The 18,469-nt window shown below is 40.1% G+C and overlaps 1 protein-coding gene and 1 pseudogene across 1 annotated transcript in view; one reads left to right on the forward strand and one right to left on the reverse strand.

Moving 5' to 3' along the window:
- On the forward strand, positions 1 to 6,453 carry LOC139950460 (phosphatidylethanolamine-binding protein 1-like; annotated as a pseudogene).
- Positions 4,915 to 18,469, reverse strand: part of LOC139950915 (uncharacterized) — a 23,241-nt gene continuing 9,686 nt past the window's right edge. The window contains exons 8-14 of the mRNA XM_071949756.1: positions 18,121 to 18,212; positions 17,275 to 17,317; positions 9,024 to 9,188; positions 8,755 to 8,913; positions 8,186 to 8,334; positions 7,483 to 7,798; positions 4,915 to 6,943 (exon numbers count right to left, since the gene is read on the reverse strand). Of these exons, the coding sequence (XP_071805857.1) occupies positions 6,726 to 6,943; positions 7,483 to 7,798; positions 8,186 to 8,334; positions 8,755 to 8,913; positions 9,024 to 9,188; positions 17,275 to 17,317; positions 18,121 to 18,212 (1,142 nt within the window). The 3' untranslated portion in view covers positions 4,915 to 6,725. The remainder of the gene's footprint in view (positions 6,944 to 7,482; positions 7,799 to 8,185; positions 8,335 to 8,754; positions 8,914 to 9,023; positions 9,189 to 17,274; positions 17,318 to 18,120; positions 18,213 to 18,469) is intronic.

Raw genomic sequence — 18,469 nt, forward strand, 5'->3', positions numbered from 1 at the left:
CATGCATCTTACACACGCCCTTCATTTCCAATGAATAATAAACCACAGCATTCCTGAACATCGATACAGAACAATGTATTGCAGTGGGAAGTATAGAAATAACAAAAGCTGGCACTAATAATAATTTCACGTGACACATGCTGCGACATTGGCCTTGGCCGACCCTGTTTCATATGATTATTATAATAACCACATGGCAATCCATATAGTGTAGGGTCTACGTAAAACAATATGCTTTTGTTAACTGTTTGGCATTCTGAACAATAGGTGACAATGCTTTATTGTTGAAAGAGTTATTTGTGACGCAGAGTTGTCTGCAAATACATGCTGACTGATAAAACCAAGTTTGCTTAGTGTTTGAAAGGAACTTTTTAAATCACCACTGGTGGATGTCTTTTGAGTGGTTCTTCCATGTTAGCGTAAAGCATCATGGCGCAGTTTAATTGTTTCCAGCTAATTGTTTTAGTGGGTATCTTTACGCAGCGTCTCGCCGTGGCATACGACGAGATGGCACCCCCGATAGCAGCCAGTGCAGACCCGTGTGCACTGGGGACTATTCTGGTTGTTCATTACCCGGGCTTCGGTGATGATTGCGGGGAGACTGTCAACTTGGACTTGGTGTACGAGGGAGAACCGACCCTGGTGTCATTTGCCGCTGCAGACACGGTAGTACAACAATATATTTATGCTTATATTTATTTATATTCATTTATTGATAATCAACAACGGTAATTTAAATTTTCAATCGACCACCCACAGAAATCTGAGAAACAAGCAAGTCATGAATCGTCTCTTTGATACTTTTTCCCCTTTTTTTTTTTTTTTTTTTTGGGGGGGGGGGGGGGGAGAGGGTAATACAATGTATCGATTATCAAAGTTGATCAACAGCTGCAGTGCTTCTTCTAATGAACCAAATAAAAGTTTGCATAACCTTTAATTTATGTATTTTTACCAATTTATGACTATACATTGAACCCAAAACAAATTTGATATTTATAATTATGAAAAGTGGTGATTTGAAACGAAATATTGATTATAGTTTTAATATAGAATGACAATCCCAGCTGTCCAACAACAGATCGATTTTCTAACAGTCTCCTGTAAACCGTTAACTCGACCTTGGTTTTCATAACAAGTAACATAATGTTTCGCTCGTCCCGAGCGCCTTGCCTTAAAGGCAGTGGACACTATTGGTAATTACTCAAAATAATTAGCATAAAAACCTACTTGGTGACGAGTAATGGGGAGAGGTTGATGGTATAAAACATTGTGAGAAACGGCTCCCTCTGAAGTGACGTAGTTTTCGAGAAAGACGTAATTTTCATGGAATTCAAGTTCTCAGATAAATAGCACTTGAGGTCTCTAAATCGACCATCTAAACACACACAACTTCGTGTGACAAGTGCGTTTATTTTTTTTTTCATTATTATCTCGCAACTTCGACGACCAATATTGAGCTCAAATTTTCACAGGTTTGTTATTTTATGCATATGTTGAGATACACCAAGTGAGAAGACTAGTCTTTGACAATACCAATAGTGTCCACTGCCTTTAACCAAAGTCGCTGGGATGGGCAAACATATCAAGCACGCTCATTGGTCTATATCCAGAAAATGCTCAATCCCATCATGCATCACACTCACACTGTACCATAGAAATATTCTGCATGCATGACGTACTTCCTGTGCAAGAATCTGACCAAGCTGATTAGCCTACTCTCGAGACTCTCGAAATCAAATTCATGGAAAACTTCTTCCTCGAAAACTATGTCACTTCAGGGGGAGCCGTTTCTCACAATGTTTTATACCACAAACATGCATACAATAAAAAACTGTAATTCTTTTGGCCCAATTGGTCATCTAAGTTGCAAGAGAATAATGAAAGATAAAACACACTTGTTGTGTGAATTAGAGCCCTCAGTTGTGGTCTCGCAATTCGATTCAAATACTATTTTAGTGAGAATTGTTTTACTTCTTTCTCCCAAACTACATTACTTCAGAGGGAGCCGTTTCTCACAATGTTTTTTTTTATTTTTTACTATCAACAGCTCCTCACTACCCGTTACCAAGTAAGGTTTTATGCTAACACTTATTTTGAACAATTACCAATATGGTCCAGTACTATTAACTGATTGAGTGGAAATAAATTGAACTATGAATTGAATTGAATGATGATTTTGTGCAGAGCAAGATGTACACTCTGATGATGGTAGATCCAGACGCACCCGATGCCATCGATCCCCAATTTGCATACTACCTCCACTGGCTCGTCGTCAACATAGCGGTATGTGAAAATTAATATTCTCAGCCTGTAGTCGTGTTTGTTCGTCTGTATAAAGGCTGTTTTCTACAAGCCTCAGCTTACTCTAACAGCCTCGTGATCTCGCTCCATCTCTTGTACATAGTTCATTACTATATGTATTAATTTGTTATTTGATTTAAAGGATTTGGGTACTTTTTGTAACACAAAACACAATGTCCACAGATTTGCATCAAACTTACACCGTTTGAAGATAATGATAGTAGAAAGCGTACCTTAAAATATTAGTTGCTGAGGTGCTGTAGTTTTTGAGAAATGAGTAAAACAATGTCATGAAAATACGTTTTTACATGCTAAAATAATGTTCGTCTCATGATCACCGAGACGATAGTTATTTTCATGACATTGTTTTATTTATTTCCCAATAACTACAGCACCTCAGCAAGTAATATTTTCAGGGAAGCTTTCTACCATCATTGTCTTCATACTGTGTAGGTTTAATGTAAATCTGTGGACATTGTGTTTCTTGTCCTACAAAAAGTACATAGACCCTTTAAGATTATATTGTACAATTTAATGCGCCTTTGATTTTGTTACATTTCTATGTAGCCTACTGTGTAATTCTCACAAAATAATTGCTTTTTTTCCCAACAAGAGTATGAATTAAATGTATTTATAGAGTTGAATTGCGTTGAATTTGTAATTTGTCTACTGCGTCGTATATTGTACACTTTTTTGTCTTCTGTAGTATATTTTGTTGTTTGTCTGAAACTGTTTTTTTTTAATTATTTTTTTTACAATAATTATGTCAACTCTTATTTATATAAAACAAAATTTTGTCAATAATAATATCTGTTTAATTTGGTTGGTGTAAATAAAAGCAGTGAATTTGAATACCGTTTTTTGTAATGAAATTAAATTGTTAATAACAAGAATTGTCGTCCTTTTCTTTAAACACAGGGTACAGATCTGGCCAATGGGATCTTTGCGAATGGAGATGCACTCACATGTAAGTCCCTTTAGTGCACAACGCACACTCGCAGTGTTTACATTGTCAACATATTTGTTTAATATTTTAACCCAATTTTGTAAAACGCGTTCAGTTTCTTGTGTGTGTTTGAATGCTAGAAACCATTCGAGCAGAGCCCAATTCTGCGCTTACGATCAAGATTCCCCGATTAAGTGCAAGCGCCGAATTTAGGCGCTAGTCGTGTAAGCGTGGAATGCCTAGTAACGTGGAGTAGAAGCCCAAATTCGCCGCTAATCGCAAATACTCGGTACGCGCACATTAGACGTGGAATGCTGGTCTAGCTTGCTATCAAATTTAGGTACTAGCTAGACCAGCATGCACCTCATTCGACAGTTTGCGCTTGCGCAGTGGTATTTGCGAAAAGGTCTATAACGCTTATCGCCCATGTTGTTTTGCATCAGATAGACGGGCTTAGTGCAATCGAGCATAAAAAATATAACCCCCTCCCAACAGTTTGATTTTTTTTTGATTTTGACAAATCTAAAAACTAAAGTCCTTTCTAATATTATCTTTTCGAAACCCAAACCTCACAGCTTACGAACATCCATTACCACCAGAGGGTAGTGGTTTCCATCGCTACCAGTTCTTCGTGTTCGCACAGGCAAGTCGCCTAACCATCGCCCCCCCCCAACGGCAGGGGATTTTTTGACGTCGGGGCGTTCATGAGAACCAACAATCTCGCTGATCCCGTCGCGGGGGTACCAGTATCTGACTGAGGAACCAAGAATTGGGCCGGAACTACCAACTGTTAAACCCGCCACAACCGAAGCTCCGGCTACAACTGCCTCGACCCCTGCACCTATTCCGGAAGACGAGGCCACAGCTACTGCTCCTGTTGTTCCGGAAGACGAGGCCACAGCTACTGCTCCTGTTGTTCCGGATGACGAGGCCACAGCTACTACTCCTGTTGTTCCGGAAGACGAGGCCACAGGTACTGCTCATGTTGTTCCGGATGACGAGGCCACAGCTACTACTCCTGCCGCCGGGGCGGCCATTTTAAAAGGAAACACGGCTGTGCTGGTTTTAATGGCAATAGTTGCGGTGTTTCAAATTGCACGGTAAACGACAGGAAACAGAACGAAACAACAGCAACCATTATTTTTGTTCACCTCTTTTCTATCAAATTAAGAAATAATTCCAGTCTAGTTGCTTTTTGGGATTATTCAAGGGGGATTATACTAAAACAAGATTTCCTAAACTTCTTTAACAACGAGCAGAACAATTAACATAATACTGTTAAATAGATACACATCTGGCGTTATTGTTTTCTTAAAGGCAATGGACACTATTGGTAATTACTCAAAATAATTATTAGCATAATAAAACCTTACTTGGTGATGAGTTATGTGGAGAGGTTGATGGTATAAAACAGAAAAGGCCCCCTCTGAAGTGCTTAGTTTTCGAGAAAGAAATTTTCCACGAATTTGATTTCGAGACCTCAGATTTAGAACCTGAGGACTCGAAATCAACCATCTAAACGCACATAACTTCGTGTGACAAGGGTGTTTTGTTTTCTTCCATTAATTATCTCGCAAGTTCGATGACCGATTTCACAGGTTTTTTTTATGCATATGTTGAGATACACCAACTGTGAAGGCTATAGTCTTTGACAATTACCAATAGTGTCCAGTATCTTTAGGTTGTAACATTTTTATTATCTTTGCACTGATATAACTGCATTAATCTTTTCCTGCATACAACTGTTTATAACTTTAAAAGCTTTAGGGCCTCGTCACAGCACGGCAGCTTTTTTTCAGGCAACTTGGAGGCAACCGGTTACAGTGCATGCTACATCCCAACTTGGGTAGCACATGGGTAATTTTTCACATAATGTCTTGCGATCTCGAAGAAAAATGAATGCCCTTAAATTTTGAGATTACCTGCAACTGGTTGCCTGTAAATTGCCTCGTGTGTGGTGGCCTTAGAATAATTAGAACCACATTACCTGTTCCAAAACAGCGCCCTCTTTGAGGTCAAAGCTTGTGCGTGGTGCTTACACACATGTCAGCCCATTTTGCGACACGTCACACTTTGTGGTAACCCGCAAATTTATCTCCATAATGGCCCCGAACAGCTGACGTCACACGTTAAGGGGCCCCGAACATCTGACGTCAACATTTCGAGGCGCACGAATAACGCCATCACCTTGAAACTTGACCTTGCATATAGGATTGTGTGTGCTCATTTCGAACAGTCTGGTATTTACCAGTCATTGCATGTATACAACTATATCTATCCAATGTAACTATTCGGTTGGCAAGACCAGGTACCAGTCTAACACGTAGATTTAGATGGTTCACTGTTATTGCTATAATGCTATTAAGCAAAACTATGCGGGGAGCCAGTCACGAACAAGCCATGGGTCCATACCTGTTTAGCACAAGCAAAGATAATGTGCGCAACAGAAACAGATTGCCAGCCAAAACAACATTAAGTTTACATTGTTCTGGTGCCCACTCAATTTTTGCTTAGCAAAGATGTGTTAAGCAGTACTTTCTGCTAAAAAACAACTTCATGAAATTGGGCAATGGTCTACTGTTAGTTGTTGCCTAGAAAAACTGAAACACTGCCCTGTTAAACGAGATTAGTGATTGTATGACGTAAGAAGTTATTTTAAGATGGGTGGAGGTGGATCAATAATATGTTACAATGATAGTGGGGTAGGATGGGGGTGATGATACTCCCTCCACACCCATCCAGTCTGACAGATCGGGTTTTGGGGTTATTCTGCTTTAAAACAACGGACTTTAAAGGCACTGGACACCTTTGGTAAATATGTCAAAAACCAGACTCTCACCGGGTGTGTATCCCAACATATGCATACAAAAAAAAAATAGTGGTCATCTGCTCTAAGTTGGAAGAGAATAATGCAAGAAAAAAACCTTGTTGAACACTTTTTGTGCTTTCGGATGCAGCTGAAATTGTTTGAGTGAGAAAGCCGTTTCTCACAATGTTTTACACTGTCAACAGCTCTCCATTGCTCGTTAAAAAGTTTTTTTTTGTGTGTAAGCAATTTTTTTAGTAATTACCAATAGTGCACAGCGCCTTAAAAACATCTTTGCGTCCGACTGATGTATTACGTAAAGTGAGTAAAAGCTAATTAATCTACTGCTAATGTATTTCAATTTATGAATAAAGCTAAACTATCATGTAGGCCTACCTTATTATTCTGTTTTTTTCCTCGTGTTCTTTTTGCTAGAACATTGAACTATACTTATTAAACAAATGCAAGAAAATTTACCAATGTGCGTTGCATAACTACAAACCAAATCCTCCCACATATTACTTTTAGTATTAGTGAGAAATCTAAAGAACTAAATCAAGCAAAAAATAGTATTAGAAAGTGTGCGTGCTACTAAACTCATGAGTACCAAATACCCCTATTATTAGGCCAATTATGATTATAGGCAAGGGGGTTTAAATTCTGCACTCATGTCTATTTCGCCAAAAGGTAATAGTAGGATCCGGACCACGTATAGCGATTTCTGGGCCAAGTCGTCGTATGTGCAGATGACACATAGGCTCCCCGTGAAACGGCTCGGGGCCCAAAGTAGAGTGAGGTGATCACCAGCCGATCTGAGGGCTGATCGACTCTCGGTAACCCTTGCTCACCGCATCGACTGGAGCCTCCAGCAAAACAGGCCATACGATCACCTGTAATAAAAAAAAAAAAAATACAATAAAAAAAATGAATGAATGAAGATCACCACCACATGACCACCATTTCCAGCGATACCACCACCAGCGACAGCAGCAACAAAACAAAAAAAAGCAGCATCAAAAACAACAACAACAGAAACAAAACAAAAACTTCAACAGCAGCATCAACATCAACATTAACAGCAATAGCAACAGCAACACCAAAACAACATTAGCATCATCAGCAGCAATGATATAATCTGAAAGGTAGTTCTTGTTTTGATGCAAATAAGAAACCTTCTTGTTATCCCAAATAGTTTTTTAATGCTTTAAAATAATTGTCTCCGGCAATTTTGATCGTTTTTTCGATGTATCAAATCAAACTACGCTCTGAAAGTGTTGTCTCTAGGAAAATAACTTAGCCACAATTTGGTCCTGTACAAACAAGTAAACATTTATAGCCGTTTAATACACAACATATCACCCAAATAATGAATTTACGAAAGCCCATTAATTAACTATTTTCAACATGAATCACAAAAACAAAAAATCACCATCTTCAGTCAACTCAAGACGAGTATGATCCCGTCCAGCGCCGATGGTGAGAGTCTCTGGTTCCAACCACGGCAGGGATCTTGTCTCCACACTGGAAGGGTTCGTAGAGTCATCAGCCTGCAGGCGAAACTCGACATCGGTCAGCACTCTGAAGGTGTTGAAGGTCAGATCTTTGGCCAGCTTAATGTCCGAAGCTGAAATGATGGTAAGTGTAACTTCAGTCTCCGACTCGTCCCGGTAGTTCCACACGGAGCCCATGTCGGCGCTACCGAAACGAGTCCAGCCACCCCCTGACTCGCTCATCTCACAGTACACCTGGAAGGAAGGACAGGAACACGGAAAATGGTGACTTTTGAACGCTAGGTGGCAGCAGACTTACCAGATAAATCCAAAATGATTGAATTGTAGCATGTTCTTTTATTTCTTGCATGTATTTATAAATGTTTTTAAAACGTGTACACATCATGACAATTATTTTTAATTTCAGTTAACCAATCTGAATCGAATCAAATCAGATCAAATCAAATAAAATTGTACCAATTCAGCATTACATAAAAAATAAAAATAAAAAACCCCAGTATATGTCACTACCTTTAGAAACAATTTATTATTCATGACACAACTTCCAAAGCTGACAAATAAATGAAATGATTCACTGTGGAATGATTTGTAAGTTCAAAAATATTCTCCTAATAATTTTACCTGTGTGAAAATACCTCTCATTATCACAAAATAATCTCCACTTGGTCGCTGGCAAGCTTCATGAAGCTGACTGCAAGAGGCTGCTGGGTGCGCCGCTGTCCCCATCGACGCACATAAGCTATGGCCTTGATTGAAGATGAAAGGCAGATCTATTTTGACCATAAGAAATCTAATTAGTTTCAAGTCTTAAGGGATGCCTTTAAATTTGGTGCATTTAACCGGTGTCCCATGATGGAATTTTATCATGCACGCGTGATGTTATTGAAATTTCGCCTATATTTGTAAAAGAGTGAAAAACACCACTCTTCACATTTCGAGCTGTTCCTCATATAGCTCTTCAAAAAGAGTGGTGGTTATTTCACTCTTTAAGAGGGGTTTCACTCTAGGATAGAGTGAAAATTACCCAAAAAGATCTAAAAGAGTGGAAGATCACTCAAAAAAGAGTTGTCCTTCATATAATGGCTCTTGAAATAGTGCTTTTTCACTCTTTTACATTAAAAGAGCAATGGGACCAAGAGCAGATCCTTGTGGAACATCGATCTGATACCATGGGATGGACATGCACTCACCTCCAATGATATCGGCTATATGCTGTGTGTGCTCGCATTGTGATTCCTCTGGCGACAGGACCACATTCAGTGTAGCCATGATCAACTTCTTCATCTTGGTGTTGTCTTGGTTTACCGTCAATAATGCTGCTTCCATATTTGAGATGCGGGTTTCAATTCCTTAAAGGACATAACAAACATAAATATTTTGTAGCATAGCTGAGCATTGGGACACGGTTTGTAAGGAGAGCATGTTTTTATAAAGGCATCTACTGTATGTTTTTGCGTACCTGGAGTCTGACTAGCGTCTTCAGTTTCCACTGTCGAGTTGACCACTGATGACATGACTAGTGCCATTAAGACACTGTACAACAGGCAAGTCGGCAGATGTCGAGTTGTCTCCATTGTGTAGTGTGGTGTATTCAGGTTTACAGTCGTCCTCGAGACAGAGTTTGATTAGACAAGGAAAGTCTGCGAAGTCTTGACGCGATTGCACAAGAAATGGTATAAAAAGCGAGAGTTATTATTTATAATTACCGGGGTCAGGTAACCTGGGGGTTGTGAATACTAAAAAATCTCCGGGGGGGGGGGGTACAAACGGCTACACAATAAATCTTCTGATAAGGAACCTCCGAACTACGTGATGTTAACAATCAGTTGGTAATTGACACCCTTATGTTCCGACAGGTCGGAACATGGGTTTCGAAACATACTATTAGTCGCGTTTCCAACTAATTGTAATACTATCACGTAGTTCACGACCCCTGTCGTTTCGGCACGTTCCTATTCTAACCCCGACCCCCAACCCCAGCATGTGAACAACGAGAAGGTTTTGGAATAATAGGTCTGTCGCAGAGGGTGTATACATTAACACATAAGATATAGTCATTAGAGATAGTCATTACATGGTGTTACCGCAAACCTTTCTATATCGTATCTCCACCATGCAAAGTTTCAAATCCTACTTATAGTATACCCCGTTACTTCGAAGTGAAATGTTTCTCAAAATGCTTTCGATCTTGGCTGTGCTCCGTGGTCAAAATGGGTTGATGTGCTTAGCAGCCAAAGGCGCCCTTGCATGCCTGCTTCTCGAGCACGTTGTAGCCACGTCCTTCGCAATTCAGCACTTAGGTGCGAGTAAGGATGATTAGCTCCCCAAATCATTATTATTATTATTAAATATTATTTAAAGCTTTCCTGGCTTCTGACCAAAACGTTGTTAATACCATTATTCCTAAGAGTGAATAACACCCAAACTGATTCCCTGATAAATGTATAAGCTGCGATACGCACCCCCACCACAAACAAACCCAAACAAAAACAACAACAGATTTGCAAAACGATCGTAGTTTGGTTAAGCTATGAACAGATTTTATTTAGTTCTTACCTCAAAAATGTCAAGATCGCTGTACAACGACGTTGTAACTGTGTTATTTTGGTGATTAAAATCGACAGGGAGACGACACAACCGTTGATGGTAAACAGATTATGATACAAAATCGACCTTCGGTCCTATATATTTGGACAAAGTTTGGTTTTGGGAGGTTCCAATAGAAGCACGGTTTGCATGTGACTGAATACTGATCTACATGTACGTTCATGACCCTGTGCCAAAATGGATTAAAGGCAGTGGACACTATTGGTAATTACTCAAAATAATTATTAGCATGAAACTTTACTTAGTGACGAGTAATAGGGAGAGGTTGATGGTATAAAACATTGTGAGAAACTGCTCCCTCTTAAGTGCCATAGTCTTCGAGAAAGAAGTAATTTTCCACGAATTTGTTGACGCGATTGCACAAGAAATGGTATAAAAAGCAAGAGTTATTATTTATAATTACCGGGGTCAGGTAACCTGGGGGTGGTGGAACACTAAACAAATCTCCGGGGGGGGGGGGGGGGGGGAGAAACGGCTACACAATAAATCTTCTGATAAGGAACCTCCGAACTACGTGATGTTAACAATCAGTTGGTAATTGACACCCTTATGTTCCGACAGGTCGGAACATGGGTTTCGAAACATAGTCGCGTTTCCAACTAATTGTAATACTATCACGCAGTTCACGACCCCTATCGTTCCGGCACGTTCCTATTCTAACCCTGACCCCCAACCCCAGCATGTGAACAACGAGAAGGTTCTGGAATAATAGGACTGTCGCAGAGGGTGTATACATTAACACATAAGATATAGTCATTAGAGATAGTCATTACATGGTGTTACCGCAAACCTTTCTATATCGTATCTCCACCATGCAAAGTTTCAAATCCTACTTATAGTATACCCCGTTACTTCGAAGTGAAATTTTTCTCAAAATGCTTTCGATCTTGGCTGTGCTCCGTGGTCAAAATGGGTTGATGTGCTTAGCAGCCAAAGGCGCCCTTGCATGCCTGCTTCTCGAGCACGTTGTAGCCACGTCCTTCGCAATTCAGCACTTAGGTGCGAGTAAGGATGATTAGCTCCCCAAATCATTATTATTATTATTAAATATTATTTAAAGCTTTCCTGGCTTCTGACCAAAACGTTGTTAATACCATTATTCCTAAGAGTGAATAACACCCAAACTGATTCCCTGATAAATGTATAAGCTGCGATACGCACCCCCACCACAAACAAACCCAAACAAAAACAACAACAGATTTGCAAAACGATCGTAGTTTGGTTAAAGCTATGAACAGATTTTATTTAGTTCTTACCTCAAAAATGTCAAGATCGCTGTACTACGACGTTGTAACTGTGTTATTTTGGTGATTAAAATCGACACAACCGTTGATGGTAAACAGATTATGATACAAAATCGACCTTCGGTCCCATATATTTGGACAAAGTTTGGTTTTGGGGAGGTTCCAATAGAAGCACGGTTTGCATGTAACTGAATACTGATCTACATGTACGTTCATGACCCTGTGCCAAAATGGATTAAAGGCAGTGGACACTATTGGTAATTACTCAAAATAATTATTAGCATAAAACCTTTCTTGGTGACGAGTAATAGGGAGAGGTTGATGGTGTAAAACATTGTGAGAAACGGCTCCCTCTTATAAGTGCCATAGTTTTTGAGAAAGAAGTAATTTTCCACGAATTTGATTTCGAGATCTCAGATTTAGAACTTGAGGTCTTGTAATCAACCATCTAATAAACGCACACAACTTCGCGTGACAATGGCGTTTTTTTTCTTTTATTATTATCTCGCAACTTCGATGACCGGTTGAGCTCAAATTTTCACAGGTTTGTTATTTTGTGCATATGTTGAGATACACCAACTGTGAAGGCTAGTCTTTGACAATTACCAACAGTGTACACTGCCTTTAAGACAGCTTAGTACGCATGGGCAAAGGATCTCGTGACACCAATGCTTCTTTACCTAATGTTACTATGAGGTTTGTAATGTGTTCTTTTGTTTTAATCTAATTTTACTGTAAGTGTTGAATCTTATGTAAATTGTTGGATGAACCATGGGAAAATGACTGGGTAACATTTTGAATGTTAACTGTTGAAAACAAGAAGTGCAAAACTAAAGATGTTTTTGACAGGCCAAGTAGGTGGGCGTGGCCATGACGCAGCCACTCCCTGAGCATTGTAAAGTATACGGAGTCGGAGGCCTTCAGAAAAGGAAAAGATGTGCCGGCCTGCCAATCAACTTAAAGGAACACGTTGCCTTGGATGGGTCGAGTTGGTCTTTGAAAAGTGTTCTGTAAGCGTTTGTTATAAAATGCATATAGGTAGAAAGATGTTGTAAAAGTAGAATACAATGATCTACACAAATATGCCTCGATATTGCGTGGTTGTCTTTGTACCTCGTCGACTAACACAGTCGGCCATTTATGGGAGTCAAATTTTTGCCGATCGTGTTAGTTCGCGACGTAAAAGGAAAACCGTGCAATTTTGAGTGATACTTGTGTGGACCATTATATTCTACTTTTCAAACATCTTTTTAACCATACACATTTCATAACAAACGGTTTCAAACGCTTTTTATAGACCAACTCGTCCGATCCAAGGCAACGTGTTCCTTTAACAACCAACCGAACAACAACCCACCACCAACCCACCACCAACCCACCAATAACCCATCAGCAACCCACCAACAACCCACCTACAACCCACCAAAAACCCACCAACAACCCACCACCATTCATTGGCTCATAAAACGCTTAAAACCATTAAGGAGTGCATACGATACCCTCATTTCTACTAACAGTAAGTAAAACATCAACAAGCCTAAACTATAATGTACATACAAATTCAGTGCATTTTTTTTTAAATAACACTCTTGCCTGTGCTAAACAGTTCCAGCTTCTTTACTAATAATATATATATAAATACGTGTGCTCTCTTTCCTTCAATTATGGGTGCGTTTGATAAGCTTCCCTGAGTCGACCCCGCAGTGCTCACTCGGGTGAGCTCCTGACAAGAGCTAATCGAACGATCACACTCGCCCTCTCGTGGTGACGGCATGAACCTCAGGTCACCCCTAAGTGACCCACTCCACAAGCAGGGCACTGGGGGCTGACGACCCGGGTGAGCCCCGTCAAAGCTATTCGAACATACCGGGGCTGACTGGCGTCGACCGAGGGAAGCTAAGCGAACGCACTCGAAATACCAGACAATAAAGTTACAATAATGTTGTTCATCAAGTATATTATAGTTTTTTACATATTATACAACTATATCTTAAAGTAACGTTCATTGAAATGTTGTAATACAAAACATAACAATATACATAATAATTAATGTAAATCTGAACAATTAATACTTGATGACAACGTAATATAATCTGTTATTGAAATAGTATCTTAAATTACACCTTGCATTAAAAAAAAAAAAATCCATCCTCATGACCAGTCTTCTTCCGTGGTCCCAAAAGCCTTTTCCCTGCTTCATGTGTTAATGGCAGAAGGGAACCAGTGACATAGCAAACAGACGGAAGACTAGGCTTCCGAACAAGTCGTTCGAGTGAGTGTGTCACTGCGCATGTACGTTGCTGGTCAATAGTCGCCTAAGTGCACACTCGAACTTACTCTATGAATTGCACTGATAAGGAACCTCCGAACTACGTGATGTTAACAATCAGTTGGTAATTGACACCCTTATTTTCCGACAGGTCGGAACATGGGTTTCGAAACATAGTCGCGTTTCCAACTAATTGTAATACTATCACGCAGTTCACGACCCCTATCGTTCCGGCACGTTCCTATTCTAACCCTGACCCCCAACCCCAGCATGTGAACAACGAGAAGGTTCTGGAATAATAGGACTGTCGCAGAGGGTGTATACATTAACACATAAGATATAGTCATTAGAGATAGTCATTACATGGTGTTACCGCAAACCTTTCTATATCGTATCTCCACCATGCAAAGTTTCAAATCCTACTTATAGTATACCCCGTTACTTCGAAGTGAAATTTTTCTCAAAATGCTTTCGATCTTGGCTGTGCTCCGTGGTCAAAATGGGTTGATGTGCTTAGCAGCCAAAGGCGCCCTTGCATGCCTGCTTCTCGAGCACGTTGTAGCCACGTCCTTCGCAATTCAGCACTTAGGTGCGAGTAAGGATGATTAGCTCCCCAAATCATTATTATTATTATTAAATATTATTTAAAGCTTTCCTGGCTTCTGACCAAAACGTTGTTAATACCATTATTCCTAAGAGTGAATAACACCCAAACTGATTCCCTGATAAATGTATAAGCTGCGATACGCACCCCCACCACAAACAAACCCAAACAAAAACAACAACAGATTTGCAAAACGATCGTAGTTTGGTTAAAGCTATGAACAGATTTTATTTAGTTCTTACCTCAAAAATGTCAAGATCGCTGTACTACGACGTTGTAACTGTGTTATTTTGGTGATTAAAATCGACAGGGAGACGACACAACCGTTGATGGTAAACAGATTATGATACAAAATCGACCTTCGGTCCTATATATTTGGACAAAGTTTGGTTTTGGGAGGTTCCAATAGAAGCACGGTTTGCATGTGACTGAATACTGATCTACATGTACGTTCATGACCCTGTGCCAAAATGGATTAAAGGCAGTGGACACTATTGGTAATTACTCAAAATAATTATTAGCATGAAACTTTACTTAGTGACGAGTAATAGGGAGAGGTTGATGGTGTAAAACATTGTGAGAAACTGCTCCCTCTTAAGTGCCATAGTCTTCGAGAAAGAAGTAATTTTCCACGAATTTGTTTTCGATACCTCAGATTTAGAACTTGAGGTCTTGAAATCAACCATCTAATAAACGCACACAACTTCGCGTGACAATGGCGTTTTTTTTTCTTTTATTATTATCTCGCAACTTCGATGACCGGTTGAGCTCAAATTTTCACAGGTTTGTTATTTTGTGCATATGTTGAGATACACCAACTGTGAAGGCTAGTGTTGACAATTACCAACAGTGTTCACTGCCTTTAAGACAGCTTAGTACGCATGGGCAAAGGATCTCGTGACACCAATGCTTCTTTACCTAATGTTATTATGAGGTTTGTAATGTGTTCTTTTGCTTTAATCTAATTTTACTGTAAGTGTTGAATCTTATGTAAACTGTTGGATGAACCATGGGAAAATGACTGGGTAACATTTTGAATGTTAACTGTTGAAAAAAAGAAGTGCAAAACTAAAGATGTTTTTGACAGGCCAAGAAGGTGGGCGTGGCCATGACGCACCCTCTCCCTGAGCATTGTAAAGTATACGGAGTCGGAGGCCTTCAGAAAAGGAAAAGATGTGCCGGCCTGCCAATCAACTTAAAGGAACACGTTGCCTTGGATGGGTCGAGTTGGTCTTTGAAAAGTGTTCTGTAAGCGTTTGTTATAAAATGCATATGGGTAGAAAGATGTAAAAGTAGAATACAATGATCTACACAAATATGCCTCGATATTGCGTGGTTGTCTTTGTACCTCGTCGACTAACACAGTCGGCCATTTATGGGAGTCAAATTTTTGCCGATCGTGTTAGTTCGCGACGTAAAAGGAAAACCGTGCAATTTTGAGTGATACTTGTGTGGATCATTATATTCTACTTTTCAAACATCTTTTTAACCATATACATTTCATAACAAACGGTTTCAAACGCTTTTTATAGACCAACTCGTCCGATCCAAGGCAACGTGTTCCTTTAACAACCAACCGAACAACAACCCACCACCAACCCACCACCAACCCACCAATTACCCATCAGCAACCCACCAACAACCCACCTACAACCCACCAATAACCCACCAACAACCCACCACCAACCCACCACCAACCCACCAATAACCCATCAGCAACCCACCAACAACCCACCTACAACCCACCAAAAACCCACCAACAACCCACCACCATTCATTGGCTCATAAAACGCTTAAAACCATTAAGGAGTGCATACGATACCCTCATTTCTACTAACAGTAAGTAAAACATCAACAAGCCTAAACTATAATGTACATACAAATTCAGTGCATTTTTTTTAAAATAACACTCTTGCCTGTGCTAAACAGTTCCAGCTTCTTTACTAATAATATATATATAAATACGTGTGCTCTCTTTCCTTCAATTATGGGTGCGTTTGATAAGTTCCCTGAGTCGACCCCGCAGTGCTCACTCGGGTGAGCTCCTGACAAGAGCTAATCGAACGATCACACTCGCCCTCTCGTGGTGACGGCATGAACCTCAGGTCACCCCTAAGTGACCCACTCCACAAGCAGGGCATTGGGGCTGACGACCCGGTTGAGCCCCGTCAAAGCTATTCGAACATACCGGGGCAGACCGGGGTCGACCGAGGGAAGCTAAGCGAACGCACTCGAAATACCAGACAATAAAGTTACAATAATGTTGTTCATCAAGTATATTATAGTTTTTTTACATATTATACAACTATATCTTAAAGTAACGTTCATTGAAATGTTGTAATACAAAACATAATAATATACATAATAATTAATGTAAATCTGAACAATTAATACTTGATGACAACGTAATATACTCTGTCATTGAAATAGTATCTTAAACTACACCTTGATTTAAAGACAAAAATCCATCCTCATGACCAGTATTCTTCCGTGGTCCCAAAAGCCTTTTCCCTGCTTCATGTGTTAATGGCAGAAGGGAACCAGTGACATAGCAAACAGACGGAAGACTAGGCTTCCGAACAAGTCGTTCGAGTGAGTGTGTCACTGCGCATGTACGTTGCTGGTCAATAGTCGCCTAAGTGCACACTCGAACTTACTCTATGAATTGCACTCACTTTAACACACGTAGGGTGCGTTCGTTTAGCTTCCCTGGGTCGACCCCGGTGTGTGACGTTTTTTTTTCCAGGACGCACGTGTGCAGATAATTACCCACGTTTGTCCTGGAAAAAAACCCGCCACACACAGGGGATGACCCAGGGAAGCTAAACGAACGCACCCATTGGTTCTCAACACAAACATGAACACCTTTGGGCGACTGGAAATTAAGACTAATTGCTAGCCACGTACGATTGAAATGATCAATTTTTGGGCGACGGCACTCCGAGGGAGACAGTTGCACTTGGTGGGCTTCTTGGTGACATGTTACGCTTGAAACCTGACAACCAATATGTCTGCATCAAGCCTTTCCCCTGTCAAACAGTACCAAACAAAATAATATAGAACTTAATCAATTTACTCGTTTATTATATCATTTTATTTTATTTCTTTTCGCTTAAGTATCGGTACAGCTAATCGGAACGCATCCTATTATAACTTCCAATTTCATTGAGCTGCTTAACGGCACTGCCGTCGATTTCACAAAGAGTTAGGACTAGTCTTATCTCGAGTTAGGACCAGTTACTCGTCCTAACTTACGACTATCCATGCAATTTGTATATCTCCTAGGACTAGTCCTAAGTTAGGACTAGTCCCAACTCTTTGTGAAATCGACCCCTGGGCACCTTTGGTAATTGTAAGACCTGCCGTCGATTTCACAAAGAGTTAGGACTCGTCTTATCTCGAGTTAGGACGAGTAACTCGTCTTAGGATTAATCTTAAGGTCTGCTTGCTACAGTGCAGGGTTGGGACTCGTTCTAAGTCATTAGATTAATCCCAAGTTAGGAAGAGTTTTGTGAAATCGACGGCCGTTTTCATAAATTGGTGTATCCCAACATACACATGCAGTCAAACATCGGTGATTATTCGGACTTAGATGGTAATCAAAAAGACGTTTTTACATGCTAAAATAATTTCCGTATTATGATCACTGAGACGAACATTATTTTCATGACATTGTTTTACTCATTTTATCAAAAACTATACAGCACTTCGGCAAGTAATGTTTTCAGGGAAGCTTATAAGTATCATTATCTTTTAAACTATGTAAGTTTAATGTAAATCTATGGACTTAGTGTTTTTTGTCCACAAAAAGTACACAAAAAGTGCCCCATACCTTGATGTTCATCATACCACGTGACTCCAACAGATACCCACCCAGTGTGACGAGTAGTTTGTGGCACTCGGCGCTTGTGTGAATCTTCATTGCTGTAATGAAATACAACACTGTATCAATAACTACTCACCCCACAAGACTCGATGACAATAGCGTTGCCTGTTTACAAACATATCAATCTGCTGTTCATGTAACAGCCACAGTGTTATTATACATTCATGCAACGGTCGTAGGTAGCGGGAGGCAGCTCTAGTACAGTGGTAATTGCCACTGACTCACACACATACTGAGATCGAGGATGTGGGTACCGTCCCCGTAACTACACCGCACTTATCAATTACCGACTTGA

The sequence above is a fragment of the Asterias amurensis genome, chromosome 18 (genome assembly GCF_032118995.1).
Source record: "Asterias amurensis chromosome 18, ASM3211899v1".
NCBI classification, from domain to species: domain Eukaryota; kingdom Metazoa; phylum Echinodermata; class Asteroidea; order Forcipulatida; family Asteriidae; genus Asterias; species Asterias amurensis.